Source organism: Mobula birostris, chromosome 5 (genome assembly GCF_030028105.1).
Source record: "Mobula birostris isolate sMobBir1 chromosome 5, sMobBir1.hap1, whole genome shotgun sequence".
NCBI classification, from domain to species: domain Eukaryota; kingdom Metazoa; phylum Chordata; class Chondrichthyes; order Myliobatiformes; family Myliobatidae; genus Mobula; species Mobula birostris.
The window spans coordinates 36,557,179-36,578,099 of NC_092374.1; the positions used below are offsets into that span (position 1 = coordinate 36,557,179).

Consider the following 20,921-nt stretch of genomic DNA (forward strand, 5'->3'; position numbering starts at 1 on the left):
CATTGCCATTGGAATTTTTTTCTTCGATTTTATTTCAAAATGTGAGTTATTCAACAAGTATCATAGTACATGTAAATATCTGGATATTTAGCATGGATTTCTTGTTAAAACACAGTGACGCTGTTTCTGTTTACAAATTTGAACGATCCCATTGGAAAACCTGTGCGTACACAGAGTATCTAATACATATTAATAAGGTAATCTGCCTTCCCGTCATTCATATATACTAGTGTTTGGTTTGGAACAAAACAGAACCTGGGGCCAGTGTAACAAGACACCATGCACATCCATCAGTGTGGTCGCTTGAAACACTCAGACTAAGGAAAAATCGCTCACAGGCCGGATAAGCATAGTATCCCAATATTTGCTCGAGGGCCAGTCAAAATACCTCCGTGGGCCGGATCTTCATGGGTAGGTTGCCTACCCCTAGTATAGGTCAAGAGCAACGAAGTATAGAGGCTGGTTTTAATCAAACCCCACGATCCAGATAAGCATGTAACTAATATTAAACTGTATGAAATGTGCAATAAAGTGTGTAAGCAATATTTACACTGAGTGGTAGTGAAATTGTGCTGATAACCATATTCTGAATGTACTCAACAAATATAATGTGCAAAATGAAATATTACCAAAATTGGTAAGTTTTAATTACATCATATTTTATCACAAGATAGATGTAGATAAAACAAAAAAAGCAACGAGCATAAAAATACAATGAAGCTAAAAAAAATTAGAGGATAGTTTATATATTTTCTTCCAAATTACATTTTACTGTACCTTTAATAAAATAAAAGATGGGAGTGCTGTAATAGATTTAAATTAGCAATTTTTTGTAGGCACTATCATTGAGAGGGGTATTTGTTGTTTTGCAGCTCTTGGATCCTGTTTGACTACTCCCAGATTTAGTAACATCCTGGGAACAAAAAAGATTCTTAAACTGCTTCTGGAACAGCGATGAGGCATAATAATAAATCAGCGGATCAAGGCAACAACTCAAGCTGCCCATGCACACACACAGCATATAAGCAAAGTAGAGGGCATCATTTGCTGCATGCTGAATATAAAGATAGTGTATGAGCAAAATGATATTAGATGGTGCAAAGCAGACAATGAAGACTGAAAGCACAATCACAGCCAAATTGATGGCTGATGTTTTCTTACATTCGCTTGCGACAGTTGTTGAAGAGAGGGTTGAAATTACACCCACATAACAGACTGTGGTCACCACCAGGGGAATGACAAAGAAAAGAGCACACAGAATGGGAAAGTAATAGGTGAAGTAGCTTTTTAGGGTAGAGGGGGGAAGCACATCATGGCAAGTTGTAATTTTCAGATTAGTGATGTACACTGTTTGCTCAATGAAGAAAAGTGGCATTGCACCACCAATGGCTAAAAGCCACATGATGACGCAAAGTCCAAGCGCGCGCTGTGGGCTCCTCCAGGAGGACGATCTTAATGGAAAAACGACAGCAATAAATCGCTCAATGCTAATACACATCATCAGTAACACTGAACAGTACATGTAAGCATAAAACCCGCCATTGACCAATCGGCAGAGGAAAGAACCAAAACTCCAGTCATTACCAGAAAGATAGTAGGAGATCTTCAATGGAAGCAACAGCACAAATAATAAATCTGCCAGGGCCAAATTTAACATGTAAATTATAGTTGGCTTGTCAAATTTAATTCTGAAGTGAATAGTTAAGATTGCGGTACAGTTGAAAAGCAGCCCGACTACAAAAATAATGGTGTAGACAGAGGGGATAAATACAGTAATCCATTGGCTGCTTAGATATTCTCTTGCTGAGGCAGAGATGACCAATTGGAGTTTCTTGGAGCCTTTACTGAGCACATCGGATCTATTTTCATCCAATCCAAATCCTCCTCCAAGTCCACTTCCATCATATTGGCCCGAACTCTCATCTTCAATTTTCCCTTCAAGATCAATATATTCACCAGGGTCAGGATCCAAACTAATACCTGAAAAGGTTCTGGGTCCAAGTTTACCTTGTGAATGGTTCCCTGAAAACCAAAAATAACAAGTATGAAATTGTCATTTTCTGAATTAATAAGCTATAAAAACATTAATTTCTCATGTACATTAAATTCATGAATTGCCAAGCATTGAAAGAGCCCAAGTTATGCAAGATAATAGATTATTAGGCTCTCCTGGAACAGAGGAACAACCAAAAGCAACGTTTACAAAAATCATAAAGCTTTTATTTCGGATTTCTGTTAATCTACTGTAATCAGTTAGCAATCCACTAATATGGAGAAAATTCCCAGCAAATGCCTCAACTATGAAGTGCTGTGAGTCAGGATTCCAGAGGAGATTGGAGCTTGAAGGTGTAGACACCCAGTGATCTGCCTGCTACACTGGACAACATTTTTTTTCTAAAGTGTTACCTCCTCAGAATTTTTGTTTGTTTGTGATAGACCACTTAAAGCTGAAGACAAATATAATTGCAAGACTCCTGTAAAATGTAGGATTTTGGAGAAACAAGAAACTAACTTTTATTGAATATAGAACATAGAACATTGAAAAGTTACAGCACATTACAGGCCCTTCGGCCCACAATAAGGTGCCGACCACGTAACCTACTCTAGAAGCTTCCTAGAATGTCCTTACTGAATAGCTCTCTATTTTCTATGTATCTATCTAAGAGGCTCTTAAAAGATCCTATTGTATCCTCCTCTACCACCATCGCTGGCAGTACATTCCACGCACCCATCACACTCTGTGTGGAAAAACTTAGCTTTGACATCCCCCTTGTACCTACTTCCAAGCACCTTAAAACTATGCCCCCTTGTGTTAGCCATTTCAGCCCTGGGGAAAAAGCCTTTGGCTATCCACACGATCAATGCCTCTCCTCATCTCTATCAGGTCACCCCTCATCTTCTTTTGCTCCAAGGAGAAAAGGCCAAGTTCACTTAACCTGTTCTCATAATGCATGCTCTCCAATCCAGGCAACATCCTTATAAATCTCCTCTGCACTCTCTCTATAGCATCCACAGCCTTCCTGTAATGAGGTGACCAGAACTGAACACAGTACTCCAAGTGGGGCCTCACTAAGGCCTTCTATAGCCCTAACATACCTCACGGCTCTTGAACTCAATCCCATGGTTGATGAAGGCCAACACACCATTCGCCTTCTTAACAACACATAATGCATTTAAATGGCATAACAGTGCAAACAATTTGCAATTGTTCAACTAAGCTAAAATATTTTGTTGATGATTTTCACTTGTACTCAGTGTCTGAGGTTTTTTCTGCACGTGTCCAACAATAATCAGCCAGCATTGATGGATTCCAGTGGCCCTGATACCATTTCTCCATGATTGCAATGTCCTGGTGAAATCTTTCACCATGCTTGTCACTGACAGTGCCAAGATTTCCAGGGAAGAAGTGTAAATGGGAATGCAGAAAATCAATTTTTAGTGACATGTTGCACTTCATACTTTTATATGCTTGAAGCATGTTGTTGACCAGCTGCGTGAAGTTTGGTGCTCTGGAGTTGCCAAGAAAATTTTCAACAACAACCTTGAATGTCTTGCATGTGATTTTTCTCCAGTTTCACTAGAAGTTCTTTGAATTGCCTGTCATTGATGACTTGTTTGATTTGCGGACCAACAAAAATGCGTTCCTTAATCTTAGCATCGGTTATTCTGGCAAACACCTGTCTCAAATATCGAAATCCTTCAAAGAAATTTTTGTGCCTGGTGACAGCAGATTCCATCCTTGCAGTCTTGAACCCAGTAATTCTGCTTTTGCCTTTGACACACCTAAGTCTCTGACTACATCATTTAACTCAGATCAAGTTATCAAATTTGGCTCACTTAACATAAAGGCTTCCAAATCTATTATCAGTATCAGTGTCATTTTCCATTCCTGGCTTGTGTGTCATAGCGTCTTCAGCTACCTCCTCCAGAGCCAATGTTTTGTTTTTCTAAAACCTGTTTGTCATACAGCATCCTAAGTGAGCCCAGGCCAAGATTAAAACTTTTCAGCTTATATTGTCGGCAAAATTTTAATTGACTTGAATTATGAATTGAAATTGATTAATCCTCCTACCATATTTCATTGGTTTTCTCAAACCATGTTGTGTTTAAATTTGGAAGAAATTAGAAGTGTTGTTTATGACCCCTCCATTAAATTCAAAAAGACTTAGAGGCCATTTATTCAGCATTTTCATATGATGTAATTTAACCATTTCCAAACCTACTTTACTTCTCTGTAATGTTGGTTGAGAGGAACGGAGTCATTGACACTAGGGATTTCTTTTCTCCCTTTTTTTACAATGTTACAAAACAGCCCAGGACTTTTTTTTTTCAGCTTCTGTTTAGATTAGTTTTTTTGGGGGGGGGGGGGTTATTTTTTTTTCCTTTTTCATGACTTTAAGGATATTTTTCTTTGTTTTATATTATTCATTTGTATCTTATATGATTGGGAGTTTTATCATTTAAGTGTTATCTGGCTTTATAATCACTCATGTTAATTATAACAATGTATTCCCAATAACTTTGTACTACTACCATGTTGTGTTTATTTTTATGAAACTAAAAAAAATTGAAAAAGAAACAATGAAATAACAAATATAGACGATTTCAAAAAACTGCTATGTGATAGGTAAATTTCATGATGATTTTCAAGATCAGCAGCCCAAGGTCCATAAGATACACCTAAAGTGTTCAGGTAGCAAAAACTTTGTTGTCTAGTGTATTTGTTCTTGGTTGTCCTTTGCTTCAGATAATTTTTGGTCACTGAGACCAAATAGTTTTGATAAATCAGAATCAAGTTTACTATCACTGACATATGGAATAATTTTTTTTTTGTGGCAGCAGTACAGTGCATTAAAATTAAATAAATAGTAAATAGTGCAAAAGAGGAACAGTGTTGATGAGTTCATGGACCATTCAGAAATCTCATGGCGGAGGGCAAGAAGCTGTTCCTAAAGTTAAAATGGGGGTAGCACTGTAGCATAGCAACCTGGCTTCAATTCCACTGCTGTAGGTATGGAATTTGTACATTCTTCCTGTGACTGTGTGGGTTTCCTCCAGGTACTCCCATATTCCAAATATATGTGGATTAGTAGGATAGCTGGTCACCTGGATGTAATTGGGCAGCAAGTGCTCATTGGATCTGAAGGGCCTGTTACTGGGCTGTATTTCTAAATCTAAACCTAAAATTAAAACTGTACCTTTTATTTCCTGATCAATTTCATATAGGAACCCAACTCATTAACACCCAGTGAGTTTCTGACTGGCCATATCAGGATTATATTGTTCATTGAATTGTGTACTTTAATAACTATACTTGTTCATATCTTGTAGTTACTTCATTGACCAGACTCTTATCTTCTCCAATGTCAGCATTTTGGAATCACTGTTTCAGAGATCTGATTGAAATCCCACTATATAATCTACATTCCTTTCAATTACGTATAAATGCCTAAAATTATGTTTAAATCAATAAAGCATACATTCGTCAGGAAACAGCTGTGTTGTCAAACAGTTTTCATGGAATTGAACTGAAAATTAAACAATTTTATTTTAAAACAGATCATTATAATCTGGCAAATGTATTAGCTCATTCAAGCTATTGGCAATGCAATATTTAATTTATATGAGTAACTACTGTACCTTTCAATTTCTGTTACTGATAATGATTATCAACCTAGAACAACAAACTTTGAAAAAGTTTAAGAAAATGCATTTTATATATAAATTGTAAAATGAATGATTAATTCCATTCACCAATGAGAAATGTCTCCTGAATTAATTTACTTACCTAGCTCTGATTTGCCAACTTCTTCACAATAAAGAAAAATACTTTGGCTTGTATCTGTAGGCTAAAAAATGTGGGTAATTGGATTGACAGTGTCTATTGTTTTGAATAGAGGTCTACTGAAATGTGAGCTTGCACACCAGAATATATGTATGCCAAAAGTTGTGCACCAATTACTAAATCCATTTGCAAGAAATCTCTAAGTAGACAAAAAAAACCTCAAAGCACTTCAGATTTGCAAAAAGATTATTCTCATGCCAAATCAGCAATCTTACATTCTAAATCCTTGTGTGAAATTTGATTGGTTGACACTCTAGCCTCTAATTTTGAATTAGTAGAAATGTTCATAAACTATTTATGCAGTAATATAAAAATAGAAATAATCTAACCCAAAATATTGAATATGCAAGCTTCAAAGTGTTTGTATCCATTTACATAGCTGTAATACTTTTGAAAAGTATTGTGGTGGCCAGTGCTATCATGTTTGCTGTTGTGTGCTGGGGCAGCAGGCTGAGGGTAGCAGACATTAACAGAATCAACAAACTCATTCGTAAGGCCAGTGATGTTGTGGGGATGGAACTGGACTCTCTGACGGTGGTGTCTGAAAAGAGGATGCTGTCTAAGTTGCATGCCATCTTGGTCAATGTCTCCCATCCACTACATAACGTACTGGCTGGGCACAGGAGTACATTCAGCCAGAGACTCATTCCACTGAGATGCAACACAGAGCGTCATAGGAAGTCATTCCTGCCTGTGGCCATCAAACTTTACAACTCCTCCCTTGAAGGGTCAGACACCCTGAGCCAATAGGCTGGTCCTCGACTTATTTCATAATTTACTGTCATAATTTCCATATTACTATTTAACTATTTATGGTTCTATTACTATTATTTATGGTGCAACTGTAACGAAAACCAATTTCCCCCGAGATTAATAAAGTATAACTATGACTAAAAGGAGGAAAAAGTAAACAGTATGTCTTAAATGAGAATGTGCAGTAGAATAAGAGCTAAACCAGGTAAGAGGCCAGTGAAGCAAATTTCTTCCCTTAGTGTTCTTTACCCTGAAAGCTATGGAGGCATAGCCATTGAATATGTTCAAGGCAGAGAACGATAGACATTTGAATTACATGAGAATTAATGTGTTTTGCTGAAAAATACATGAAAACGAGATTCAGGCTGTAAAAATTTTTGGAGGAAAGATTCTGTTATCTCCCTTGTCCACTCAGCCCTCCCCACTGATCTCCCTCCGGGTACTTATCCTTGCAAGCGGAACAAGTACTACACCTGCTCCTACACCTCCTCCCTCACTACCATTCAGGGCTCCAAATAGTCCTTCCAGGTGAGGCGACACTTCACCTGCAAGTCTGCCGGGGTCACTTACTGTATCCAGTGTTCTTTGTGTGGTCTCCTGTATCTCGGTGAAATCCGAAGTAGATTGGGAGATTGCTTTGCTGAGCACCTATGCTCTGTCTGCCAGAAAAAGCGGGATCTCCAGACGCCACCCATTTCAATTCTACTTCCCATTCCCACTCCAACATGTCAGTCCTTGGCCTCCTCTACTGCTGTGATGAGACCACACTCACGGTGGAGGAGCAATACCTCGTATTCCATCTGGATAGCCTCCAACCTGATGGCATGAACATCAATTTCTTGGACTTCCAGTAATTGCCCCCCTCCTCCTTCACCATTCCCCAGTTATGTTTTCCTCTCACCTTACCTCCTTACCTGCCCATCACCTCCCTCTGGTGCCGCTCCTGCTTCCCTTTCTTCCATGCTCGTCCATCCTCACCCCTCCCCCTCTCCCAGTTTCACCTACCACCTATCTCCTTGCACTTCTTCCTCCCCTCCCCCACCTTCTTACTCCAACTTCTCATCTTTCTCTCCAGTCCTGATGAAGGTTCTTTGCCTGCAACATTGACTGTTCACTCTTTTCCACAGATGCTGCCTGGCTTGCTGAGTTCCTCCAGCATTTTGTGTGTGTTGCTTTCAGTTATTACAATAGTTTTGCACTAGATTCCATCACAATTTGTATAATTGTCTAAACTAGCAGGAAATTGGGAAATTTAAAATTTAGGTGAATTATACTCAAAGCCACCTATCCTTGAGTTTAGAATAATATATTATATCAAATGATTTAATTCATGTAAATAAAGTCCCATCGATAAAACTGACTCATATCCCCCAAGTCAAAACAATTATATTTCCCTGATCATATTGGTTTGGCAAGGATTCGCAATTTTTGCTCAGTTTTTTGTTGAGTATATTGCCATTAACAAAAATCTGTTCAAAATATCTTTCAATAAAACATCATTTAGCTATTCAGAAACTGACTGGGATGTACCAAATGAACTATTAACTGGGTTAGGGCTGCTCTTTAAGGTCATTTTTAGTGATGTTATATCCAATTACTCATAAGCAGGGACCTGTATATGTTTAAGTATATTTGTTTTGGAAGAGTAACCAATTTTCATAAGAACACAGGAAAATAGAAAGCCTTTTTTTCCTGTTTTGCCATTCGATATGTTCTTCCCCAGCTTCATCTAATCTTCTGTGCCAGTTCCCTATGGTCCTCAATTCCCAGCTCTTCCTAAATTGTATCTACTTCCTCTTAAAGACCCCATATGTTCTCGTCTCCACAACACTCAAGGGCAGAGAATTCTAGAGATACACTGTTCTCTGCAAGTATACGTTCTTGCACATCCAATTTTAATGCCACCCCTCTATCCTATAATAATGATCCCTCATTTCAGATATTCCCACTTATGGAAACATCTTAACATTTACCCTGTTATGCCCCTTAAGGATATTACATTTTTTCCAATAACTTAACCATCATTCATCTAAATTTCAAAGAATGAAGAACTCATTCTTTTAGCTGTTCATGATAGTGTGACAATTTAATCCCAAGAATTAGTCTACTAAATCTCTTATGGGCTATTTCCAATGTTAGTATATACTTTTTTAAAAACATAAGGGGACCAATATTACAGGTAGTATTCCAAGTGTGGCCTCACACTGCATTTAAGTGTAGTGATATTTCTGAGCTTGAACCCCCCCCCCCCGCAATAAAGGAAACTTGGTTACTTCACTTCCTACATCTGCTTACTAACATTTTTGTTCTATTCAAATGAGTGGAATACTGAGGTCCTCCAGTACTCCACTTATTTGCAGTGTGCATCTGTTTAAAATATAGCCTGTCTTTTGACTATATCACATGAAATTATACACTTCCAGATAACTTGATCAAAGCATCAGCTTCCACATTTTTTCTATATCATCAGTAAATGTGGACATCTCAGATTCTCTGAGCCAGTAATATAAATAATTAAGGGCAGAAATTGATCCTTGGAGAACTCTGCTAGTTATATCCTACCAACCTGAAAAAAATCTGCTTATTCCAACTCAACACATACAAGATGCTAGAGGAACTCAGCAGGTCAGGCAACATCTGTGGAAATGAATAAATTGTCGATGTTTCAGGCCGAGACCCTGCTGCTTGACCTGCTGAGTTCCTCCAGCATCTTCTGTGCGTTGCTCTGGATTTCCGGCATCTGCAGACTTTGTCATGTTGACTTATTCCAACCATCTCTGACATCAATGTAATTAGTAGTTTTCAGTCTAAGTTAATATTTTCCTTTCTTATCTTGTCCATCAGTCTTTCATGTAGTTCCATTTTCAAATGTGTAGACACAACATTGTCAACTAAGCATACAAACTATTTTAAAAATGAGGGAGGAGGGTTGAACATGGATAGAACATAGAACATAGAAATCTACGGCACATTACAGGCTCTTCTGCCCACAATATTGTGCCCATCATGTAACCTACTTTAGAAACTGCCTAGAATTACCCTATTTTTCTAAGCTTCATATACCTATCTAAGAGGCTCTTAAAAGACCCTATTGTATCCACTTCATCCACCACTACCAGCAGGGTGTTCCATACACCCACCACACCTGTGTGGAAATCTTACCCCTAACATCCCCTCGGTACCTATTTCCAAGCACCTTAAAACTATGCCCCCTCATGTTAACCATTTCAGCCCCGGGAAAAAGCCTCTGGCTATCAACACAAATCAATGCCCTTCATCGTCTTATGCACCTCTCACATCCTCTGTCACTCCAAGGAGAAAAGGCCAAGTTCACTCAACCTATTCTCATAAGGTACACCCTCCAATCCAGGCAACATCGTGGCAAATCTCCTTCGCACTCTCCCTATAGAATCCACATCCTTTCTGTAGTGAGGTGACCAGAACTGAACCCAGTACTGCAAGTGGGGTCTGACCAAGCTCTTGTACAGCTGTAACATTACCTCACGGCTCTTGAACTCAATCCTATTGTTGATGAATTCTGGATCCACAAAGCAAGGTCTCCTTGGATCCGATGCCCCCTGTTACGGTCTGGTCCATGAACTCAGAACTCCGAGTCTTCCAGCAGACTCTTGTTTGAGTTAATCATAGGCACCTGATTCCCATCTTGGGGCTTGGAATATAAGTAGCCTTGGGGTTGAGTGTGGGCTGCTGGTTTGTTTTGTCAAGATCCCCTGGGAGCAACCTGCTGGTGGAAGGCTAGAGCAGCCAATTGCCATCTTTAGGCCGCGTTGCGGAACCATCTCCTCATGGAGCCTTGCTGTTAGTAGTTGGAGCTGTCTTTGCGGTATGGATTCGGCTGTTTCCCGGGCCAGCTGAGTGGCTGCCAGCTACTCTGAGCTAGGTAGGGATCTGGCTGTTTCTGTAGCCAGCAGAGGTTGCTGGCCAAACTGAGACTCAGAGCTACCCTGGAGCAGAGATGGAACTGTCTGTTGTTCTTTGGTGTTGTCTCTTCTTGTCCTCACTGCTGTGAGGTAAGCCAGGCCATTTTGCTGTTGCCCTGCAGGGGGATCTGTCTTGTCTTGTCCTTGCCTCTGTGGGTTAAGTCAGGCCATTCTGCAGTTGCCCTGCGGGAGGTCTTGTCTTGTCTTCGCCTCTGTTGGGTAAGTCCAGCCGTTCTGCTGTTACCCGACGAATGGTTCTGTCCCACCTTAGTGTGGAGAGGTTGAGTCCTGGCTTGTCTAAGTATAAGTCCCGGCTCTATGTCTAGGTACCGTCCTGTCTCATGTTGGTGTCGTGTTAACGATGAGTCCCAGCTTTTCGAAGGACAAGTCCAGGCTCTATGTTGATGTTCAGTTCCCAGTCGGTCTCGCAGCTCCATCCTCTGAGTTATCAGCCTCCACATTTCAAGACGAAGATCCCGCAGCCAAGCTCCAAGCTCTCTAGTCCTGGTCCCGCTTTCCCAGCCCAAGTCTGCGTTCTTGTCCCTGCTCCTGGTCTGAATCCTGTCACGTCTCTACTCTAGTCAAGTCCTGTTCTTTGTATGTCTATGTCTCGCATTTGGGTCCGTTCCCAGCACCTCATTGTGACACCTCCTTACTTTCTGAAGGAGCCTTGCATGGGAAACCTTATCAAATGCCTTAATGAAATCCATATACACTACACCCACTGCTCTACCTTCATCAATGTGTTTTGTTACATCCTCAAAGAATTCAGTCAGGCTTGTAATGTCACAAGTGCGGAGCACGGGTGGACCCAAGTGCAAGGCAAACACGTCTTGTAGCATTAACAAGAACAGAGTTTATTAATTGTTACTAGGAAAGCAGGGAAGCAAGGTTTGTTAAGAGGGAGATCAAGGAGTAAGCAAAACAGAAGCGGGAATAAGCATGGCTTGACTCGGACCCGGACTTAGAACCCGGAACACAGAACTCAGAACCCAGACTTGGGCTTGGAACTCGGGACCCAGTCTTGGAACTCGGAACATGGAACTCGGGAACCGGACTTGGGCTTGGAACTTGGAACATGGAACTCGGGAACCGGACCTGGGCTTGGAACTCGGAACATGGAACTCGGAAACCGGACCTGGGCTTGGAACTCGGAACATGGAACTCGGGAACCGGACCTGGGCTTGGAACTCGGAACATGGAACTCGGGATCCAGTCTTGGAACTCGGAACATGGAACTCAGGACCCGGACTTGGGCTTGGAACCAGGAACACCAGAAGCCTTGACTTGGAAACAGGAACATTGAAACCAGGACCTTTCTTAGACACAAGACACTGAGCCGGGGCTCCTCTTTAGATGCAGGACATAGAGCCGGGACTCTTCTTTACACACAGGACACGGAACACTGAGCCGGGGCTTCTCCTTGGACACAGGACAAAGAGCCAGGACTCTTCTTTTAGACACAGGACGCAGAACACTGAGAGACAGGATTTCCCAACTCAGAGTAGCGGCAAAACGGCCAGACCTACTCAACAGAGATGAGGACATGAAGAGACGGTACCACACAACGATAGACAGTTCATACTTTGACATGAAATGGTTCCGAGTAGTGGCAAGCCCTTGACAGGGCCCAGGAACTACAGACAGCGGCTCTAGTCTCACTCCGGCGGGTTAACCTGACGGACCCGCTCCGGCGAGGAGGGGGCGACTTACTGGCACTCGCTTCGGGGAGAAGACTTGAGTAGCTCTGGCGATGTAACTTGGCTCGTTCCAGCAGGGTGACTTGCTTCGGTGACGTCCAATGATGATCTAGCGCTGAGTAGCTGTAAGCCCGACACTAAATACTGCTCGTTCAGCTGAGACTCAAGTGCCTTTAATTACAGAGCCCAGGAAACACGGGGAAACAATGAATTAAGGAAAACAAGGAGTCAACGGTCCTGATCGTGACACAAAGTAAATTTAAAGGGACCCAGGGAATAACCGATCAGGACCGTGACACGTAAGGCACGACCTGCCCTTGACAAAGCTATACTGATTATCCCTAATCAGGTTATGTCTCTCCAAATGCTCATAAATCCTGCTTCTCAGGATCTTCCCCCAACAACTTGCCCACCACTGAAGTCAGATTCGCTGGTATGATTTCTTAGGTTTATCTCTACTCCCTTTCTTGAACAAGGGAACAACATTTGCAACCTTCCAATCTTCTGGTATTTCTCCTGCCCCTGTTGCTGCTAAGATCATCGCAAGAGGCTCAGCAGTCTCCTCCCTTGCTTCCCACAATAGCTTGGGGTATACTTCATCCAGTCCCATGACTTATCTAACTTAATGCTTTTCAAAAACTCCAGCATATCCTCTTTCTTAATGTCTATATGCTGAAGTGTTTATGTCCGCTGTTAAGTCATCCCCACAATTGCCAAGGCCTTTTTCCCTGGTGAATACTGAAGCAAGGTATTCATTAAGTACCTCCGCTACCTCCTCCGACTCCATGCACATGTTTCCACTCTCGCTCCTGATTGGTCCTATTCTCACACGGCTCATCCTCTTGTTCTTCACATACGCGTAGAATGCCTTGGGGTTTTCCTTAATCCTGCTCACCAAGGCCTTCTCATGGTCCCTTCTGGCTCTCCTAATTCCATTCTTTCACTCTTTCCTAGCAACCTTGTAATTTTCAAGAGCTCTAACAGTACCTAGTTTCTTGATAAACAACTAGTTTCTATTACTCCACCCAATTAGATTGTTCGATTGGATCATGAAACACTGCATTGTGATTATACTATAAAATGAAGAGACTGGAAGGCATTCTTCATCTTACCAGCATAAAATCATTTTTTGTTTGATTAAAACTATCTCAGAACCATGAGGAATTGTTTTGAGTTCATTAAAGTATTAATTTTTCTTTCTGGTCTTGTTCAACATGCTCCATATCTCCACTCATTTCAATATTTAACCCATTGGTATATTTTTATTTTATATACACCCAAGATTACTTCACTAAAATGTTCATCCCATCCTGAACGCAATTAAAAAGCTAACAGAAGTTTCAACATCTGGCTTAGCTTTCAGAGAGAAAAAATATCCAAAGAAAAACTTTAAACGAAAATAATCTAAAAGTGAAAAGTCGAAGTATTTAACACTTGACAGTAGAATTTTTCAGAAAATAAATAGAATTATAATCTTCGAATTGATTGATTAGACATTGATTTGGTCCTTTTCATTTTTCTTTGGTTTTCTGTGAATGCAACTATTTATATATTACACATCTTGTAAATGCTACATATAATGGCAATGGCAATTGTCAATGTCAAATATTTCCTCCATCTCAGCTACATACTGTGTTACAGTTCTTTATTGACTGAATGGTACTTAATGGTACTTCTCTGTTGTTTTCTATCGTTGTTTTCCACTTTTGTTTACGCAAATCCCATCCCCACGTCCAGCAGCTATATATTTTCTTTAAATCCTCAGGTTTCTATTTCCAACTCCCAGACCTCAAAATAAATAGCTGTAGCAAAATAGCTTTGAGATATGAGGCAAAAGGAAAACCCACTCCTGTTTTAAGTTCTGATACTGTAAAGGGTTTCGGCTGAAATATTGACTGTTAATTAATTTTCATACTTGCTGCCTGACCTGCTGAGTTCCGCCAGCATTTTGTGTGTTGCTCTGGATTTCCAGCATCTGCAGAATCTCCTGTTTAAAAAATACACTACTTGTTTTTTCTCCCCCGGAAAGTCCAGGAATCTCATGAAACACAGGTTCTCGGAGATGCCGCCCTCACCCCGCCCCCAATTAAATCCACACAAGCTGGAAGGACATCTGGAAAATCTCTGAAAACATTTAAGAATTACTCTTTAGCCACAGTTAATGAGTCATGTTCCATTTCAGGCGTGCGATATCTGTTTGCTCGCATGTACTTTCATTTGCCCTGTCTGACTTGTTAGCGATGGGGAAACAACTCAATTCCTTGAAGTAGGCAAACACATAGTATGAATTCTCATAGATAGGCGAGGATCCACCTTCGACCAAAGTACAACTGTAGGACGTGTCAAATATTTCATGGTAGACGAGTCAACAAGCTATTTTGTTCTTTACACACTGCGGGATTTGTGATATGTTTCAAGTAAATTTCAGGCGTATGTGAAGGTTTTTCATCTTATTTAGGTCAGGACTGTAAGTGTTGATCCAAGGAACGGGGTTGAGTGGCCCGAGTTAATAGTACTTGCAAAATAAACCTATTTGCAGTCTTGAACAGTAATAGTTGACAACACCTGACTAACGAATAAATAACATGGCGATGCTGGGGAAGATTTTACACAACGTTGCCCTCCGCTATTGCAAATTACCAGTCATTTCAAAACAAGTCCTGATGCATGGTGTCCACCCGGAATGTTGACTACCTGTCTGCCTCCGCAGACGCTGCTCGACCCGCAGCAACTCTAGCAGTTTGTGTTTTTTTTTGCTTTAGATTCTGAGTTTCTCGAGTCCCCATTTCTAAATACTTCTCAGTATCTGGAATGACGGCAACAAATGCCTGACTGAGGGTAGGAGTGTTGTGGGGGAGGGGGATGGGTTGGGGGCAGGGCTGAGGGTAAGAGCGGGGCGGGGGGGGGGGTGCAGATAGGAAGTAGGTGGGCCGGAACTGGCAGGATGCTTCTGTTTGAAATTTGCCTAAATTTGATGGATTGAGTACATCCTCTTGTGCTTTAACAATTTCATGCCTTCCCAACTGTTTGCTGCATCCGCTTACTCACTTTTTTGTGTTCCCTTCAAATAAATGGAATACTGAGGCCCTCAGTGCGCCACGCATTTTCAACGTTTCTGTTTAAAATATAGTTTGTCTTTTGGAATGTGCGTCTTCATAGGCGCCAGCTGTTTACTTGCTAACCTGTATGACAACGAAAAGCCTTGGACGAGGTTCAAAAGGCATTGTCTGCCCACATTCTAACACCGTGCAGGACGACCGTAGCAAACTAAGAGTTGGGCTGTCTGGACTTCGGAGTTGCACAGACACCGTCTGACCCTTATCCCCAAATCAGTCTTTTGCTCTGTGGGCAAACGGGAAAAATATCAGTCCGGCGGCTGCACCTCTCTCTACCCGTTCCTCACCTTCCCGGCCGGGCATCAGACATTTGATTTTTTGTGAGTCGCTGGTAACTGGTCTCGCTGACTAGGGCAGATCGCGCGCTGAAATATTTATACAAGATATAACTGGAAACACGAGAGATGGCAGATGCTGCAATCTGGAGCAACAAAGCAAGTCAGCCCCCCTGCCGCGCGGCTCAAGCAGCATTTGTGGGGTAAATGGATGATCGATGCTTCGAGGCGAACTCCTGCAACAGGATTCCCTCCAACCACCTTCAAGTGATTTGTTTTATTTCCATTCCCTCTCTATAGAAAACTCCGAATTTGATGTGATACCACACCTACCTGAATGAAGAGCAGCGACCAGGGGAAGCAGGGCGACCCACACAACAAGCTGAACTTTCCAGGGCATCCCGAGGGAACGGGAGTTCACAATTCTCTCCACAATCGGGCTTGGACTGCGTGTATAAACGATGACCGCCTTTTCCCCGATCCGTGCTGGATAAATCCGCAGGCAACTCGGAGCTAGCTCTCTGCTGTCCCCTGTAGAGTCGGAACTGACGAGGCTGGAGTTCACAGTGTGAGCGCAGCTCCCTCTAGTCCCGCACCTCGCTGGCGGTAGCTGATGGCAACAGATTTCGCAACTTCGCTGTTTCCGGAGCCTATTTAAGGCAACATGTTTCAATTGCTTCGGAGGGAGAAACAACGTTAACCTTTCAGCAAAACCCGGGGATAAAATTAGAGATTAAAAAACGGAAAAGAGATAAAGCGAAAAAGGCTACAGAAAGTCCACACACAAGGTAATGCCTCCCCACCATTGAGTATAGTTAGAGGGAGCGTCGTCACAAGAAAGCAGCATCAATCACCAAAGACCACGCGTTCCAGGCCATGCCCTCTTCTCTCTACTACCATCGGGCAGGAGATTAATTTAGAAGCGTTAAGTCCCACTTCACCAGGTTCGGGAACGGGTCGACCATCGGGCACCTGAACCAGAGTGGACAACTTCACTCACCACGACGCCGAACTCAAACTATGGACTCACTTTCAATGACTCTACAACTCATGTTCTCACCATTACTTTATTATTATTATTATTATTATTATCGTATTTTTATTTTTTCTCTCAATTCAAGCTGACAACCTGACGTACAGGCATAGCCAACCACGTTCATTTCTCAATTTGCTAGGAACTATTGGACGATTCATTGTGGCTTTCTGGAGATTTACATAAATTTTATACCTGTAAGCCTAATTGTTTAATGCTATTGCGTAGTGACTTTGAGATGCTAGCAGTTTTAGATACTACTATCCAGACAATGCATACCCTGTTCATGTTCCATAGTCTTTCAATTTCCTCTTTTAATTTAGCACATTTCTGGTGATTTTCACTTGTTAATTTCTGTATGTTATGTGTGTTTGGAATGGCTATATCTATTTAGTAAGTTGTTCTTGCCTGTTTATTCTGTAATATGATATTTGGATGGTTCTTATGGATTGCCCTATCTGTAGTAATGGATTGGTCATGATATAATTTGTGTGACTCTGACTCTAAAACTGGATCAGGCTTGGATTTATAGTAAGATATGGTGTCCTTTATGAGTTTATATTTTAAAACAAGATTTTGGTGAACGATGTTTGCCACTTGATTGTGCCTATGTAAGTAATCAAATTGAGTTAAATTGCTGCAGGATCCTATAATGTGTTGGATTGATTCTAGTTTCTCTTAGCATTTTCTGCATTTATCATCTTGAATTTGTTGGCCTTTTATGTATTTCTGATAGATGTGTATTTTAACCACTTGGCCATGTATTGTCGCAGGGAACGTAATCTCCCTCCCCCCCCCCCCCCCCCAGTTTCTGGGAAGAGGTTTCCAACTCTGAGACAGCTGATCAAGGCTTCCTTCTCAACATATAGTCTGCTCAGATCGTGGGGATCTCTTCCATGGAGGGTCATGGTCTTCCATTGGTTAACTTTTTCTTCTGTGGTGATAATTCCTTCATTTTCTGAGTTGTGCTCATTTAAGTTTAGTGGTGTGTACTTCCTATCAGATTTGCATATGCTTGCGTGGGGTGCTGGATCCTGTTTTCATTGATGAAAAAAATATCCTTAGAAGTTTTATCTGTTTGTTGTGTAATTTGTTAGTGTCTGTTATTCCTCTTCCTCCTTCTGTCATAGGTAGCGTTAATCTAAGTGTACTTAGTGTTTTCTAAAATTTGTCATTTCAGTTCTTATATTTCTTTGTAAATTTTTTAGGTCAGTTTTGGACCTGATCAGTATTATGCCAAACGAATATGTTAATATGGATATAATGAAAGTATTCATTGCCTTTGTTATATTTTTACTATTGACCAGTTTGACAGAATTTCTTAAGCCTTGAAGTAATTTCTGGCAAATATTTTTCCCTTATCGCACTAAAATCTATTTTCTTTGCTTGTTGATATCCCAGAGACTTGTATGTTTCATATAATCTATTTGTTGTATTGTATCCCGTTGCCTTGTTTTATATTCTACTGGCTCTATTGTCCCTTTCTTTATGTTTAATGTTTTGCATTTATCTAATTTAAAGTACGTAATCTGAAGTACCTTTAGAAAATAGTTCTCTTATTTGAATTAATTGCTTTAGATTTACTGATGAAGCTACGTATAATTTCAAATTATCTACATATAGATCACATGTCAGGGTTTAACTCATTTGGTTTTCTCTAATTTGATGCCTATTTTTGTCCAATTCAATAAATTAGAGTGCAGGTTTAAAGCTGGACAAAACCATAATGGGCTTAGGGAGTTGCCCTGGAAAATGCCTTGGTTTATTTTGATAACAATGGTTGTTCTTTTTGGTTGTAAATATATAGGTGACACAATGGCGGGGGCATAGGGAGCAAGGGTGGACCCAAATGCAAGACACATCTTGTGAGGTTAATTAAATTTAGATTATTGTTCGATATCAGGAGAGCTAGGCAGGAGCAGGTGTAGCGAACTGGACAAGGACTGAGGACTATGACTAGGCTGGGACCAAGGGTCTGGGCTTGGACTCGGAATTTGCTCCCAGAACTAGAGGAGACATGAAGAGGCTAGGGTATGGACTCCAAGCCGAGACTGGGCAAGGACCCAGTACCTGGGTCTTGCCTCGGGCTCGGACCCCAGAACCAGGCATGGACATGACATGGGCTAGGGAGAGGAGGAACATGGAAAACAGAGCCTGGGTCTCGGGAGAACAGGTACATGGAACCATAGACACATACACAGAACACAGAGTCGGGACCCCTCCTTGGGTACAGGACATAGGGCCGGGACTCACACACAGAACAGAGAGCTGGGACCCCTCCTTGGGTACAGGACATAGGGCCAGGACTCATGACCCTCCGTGGGGCAATGGAAAGTTGGCCTGACTTACCCTACGGAGGGGAGAACAAGACAAAACAGAATATGACCCCCCGCAGGGCAACGGCAAGACAGCCTGACCTACCCCATGGAGGCAAGGACAAGACAAGACAAGACAAGACATGACTCCCTGCGGGGCAGCGGCAAGATGGCCTGACTAACCCCACGGAGGCGAGGACAGGACAAGACATGACTCCCCGCGGTGCAACGGCAAGACGGCCTGACTTACCCCACAGAGGCAAGGACAAGACAAGACAAGACCAAGACAAATGAACACCAGACAGTACCTATCTAACTCCGGCGATGGAACTAGACCAAAGTGCAGGCGGGGGCTGCAGACGAGGGCTAGAGGCGAGAGGGGCAGAGAAGGGATTCAGACAAGGGGGTAGGACAGGAATCACAGACTGCCAGGGCCAGGACTTGACTTGGTGCTTGAATGCCGCCAGGGCCAAGACTTGACTTGGTACTTGAATGCCGCCAGGGCCAGGACTTGACTTGGTACTTGAATGCCGCCAGGGCAAGGACTTGACTTGATGCTTGCAGTGCCACCAGGGCCAGGACTTGACTTGGTGCTTGAATGCCACCAGGGACAGGACTTGACTTGGTGCTAGAATACCGCCAGGGCCAGGACTTGACTTGGTGCTAGAATGCCGCCAGGGCCAGGACTTGACTTGGTGCTTGAATGCCGCCAGGGCCAGGACTTGACTTGGTGCTTGAATGCCACCGGAGCCAGGAATTGACTTGGAGCATTGGTTCTTGATTCCCTCTGGTAGGTTAACTGATGGACCCACCTCGGTGAGGAAACTTAGCAGGCTCGCTTTGGCGAGGTAACTGGACAGGGTTGTTCCGGTGAGGAAAAGGCGAATTACTGTCACTCACTTCGGCAGAGACCAGGCTTGCTCTGGTCCGATGACATTGGCACACCGTACCTTAGATGACTTTGCAAACAGTCCCGCCCGAATGGCTGAAAACCGGAGGCTATAAACTATCGGTTCAGCCGAGCGTTAATTGCCTCTAATCACCAAAGTCGAGGGACACAGGAAAACAGGGAATCAATGGTCCGGATCGTAACATAAACAAGGTAAATTTAAAAGGACCCTGATCCGGACCATAACAGTACCCTCCCTCCCAAATGGGAGCCTCCAGGCGACCAACAAATTTGCCTGTCTTATTGATGACCCGGGTGGGTGGGGGGGATTTGGCCGGCGGGCAAAACAGAACAACACCTTGACTTTCAGGCTGAAAAGAGTTTGGAAAATAAACAGTTTGTGTCTGCTGGGTCCATGTTTGGCGAGAGCGTTCTGTCACAATGGCAGGGGCATAGGGAGCAAGGGTGGACCCAAATGCAAGACACATCTTGTGATGTTAATTAAATTTAGTTTATTGTTCGATATCAGGAGAGCTAGGCAGGAGCAGGAGTAGCGAACTGGACAAAAAGTTCTATTCTAAAGGTTCCAAGGAACATCTAAACAAGCCTGGTGCATTTTGGAAACAAGTCCTGTGGACTGATGAAGTTAAAATAGAACTTTTTGGCTGCAATGAGCAAAGGTACGTTTGGAGAAAAAAGCGTGCAGAATTTCATGAAAATAACCCTTCTGCAACTGTTAAGCACGGGGGTGGGCTTGTGTTGCAGCCAGTGGCACGGGGAACATTTACTGGTAGAGGGAAGAATGAATTCAATTAAATACCAGCAAATTCTGGAAGCAAACATCACACCGTCTGTAAAAAAGCCGAAGATGAAAAGAGGATGGTTTCTACAGCAGGATAATGAACCTAAACACATCTCAAAATCCACAATGGACTACCTCAAGAGGCGCAAGCTGAAGGTTTTGCCATGGCCCTCACAGTCCCCTGACCTAAACATCATCGTGAATCTGTGGGTAGACCTCAAAAGAGCAGTGCATGCAAGATGGCCCAAGAAT

The 20,921-nt window shown here is 42.2% G+C and overlaps 1 protein-coding gene across 1 annotated transcript; it reads right to left on the reverse strand.

Moving 5' to 3' along the window:
* Nucleotides 1-726: 726 nt before the first annotated feature.
* Nucleotides 727-16,344, reverse strand: f2r (coagulation factor II (thrombin) receptor). The gene is made up of 2 exons (XM_072257159.1): nucleotides 15,964-16,344; nucleotides 727-2,022 (listed from the first exon to the last, which is right to left on the reverse strand). Exons 1-2 carry the CDS (start codon nucleotides 16,028-16,030, stop codon nucleotides 815-817), a joined length of 1,275 nt encoding a protein of 424 aa, XP_072113260.1. The 5' UTR covers nucleotides 16,031-16,344; the 3' UTR covers nucleotides 727-814.
* Nucleotides 16,345-20,921: the final 4,577 nt, after the last annotated feature.

Bases quoted from the DNA above. Each gene is read 5' to 3' on its own strand.
- f2r (XM_072257159.1), bottom strand. From the start codon at position 16,030: ATGCCCTGGAAAGTTCAGCTTGTTGTGTGGGTCGCCCTGCTTCCCCTG. The intron at 2,023-15,963 runs GTAGGTGTGGTA...TTTGGTTTTCAG, and splicing joins GGTCGCTGCTCTTCATTCAG to GGAACCATTCACAAGGTAAA.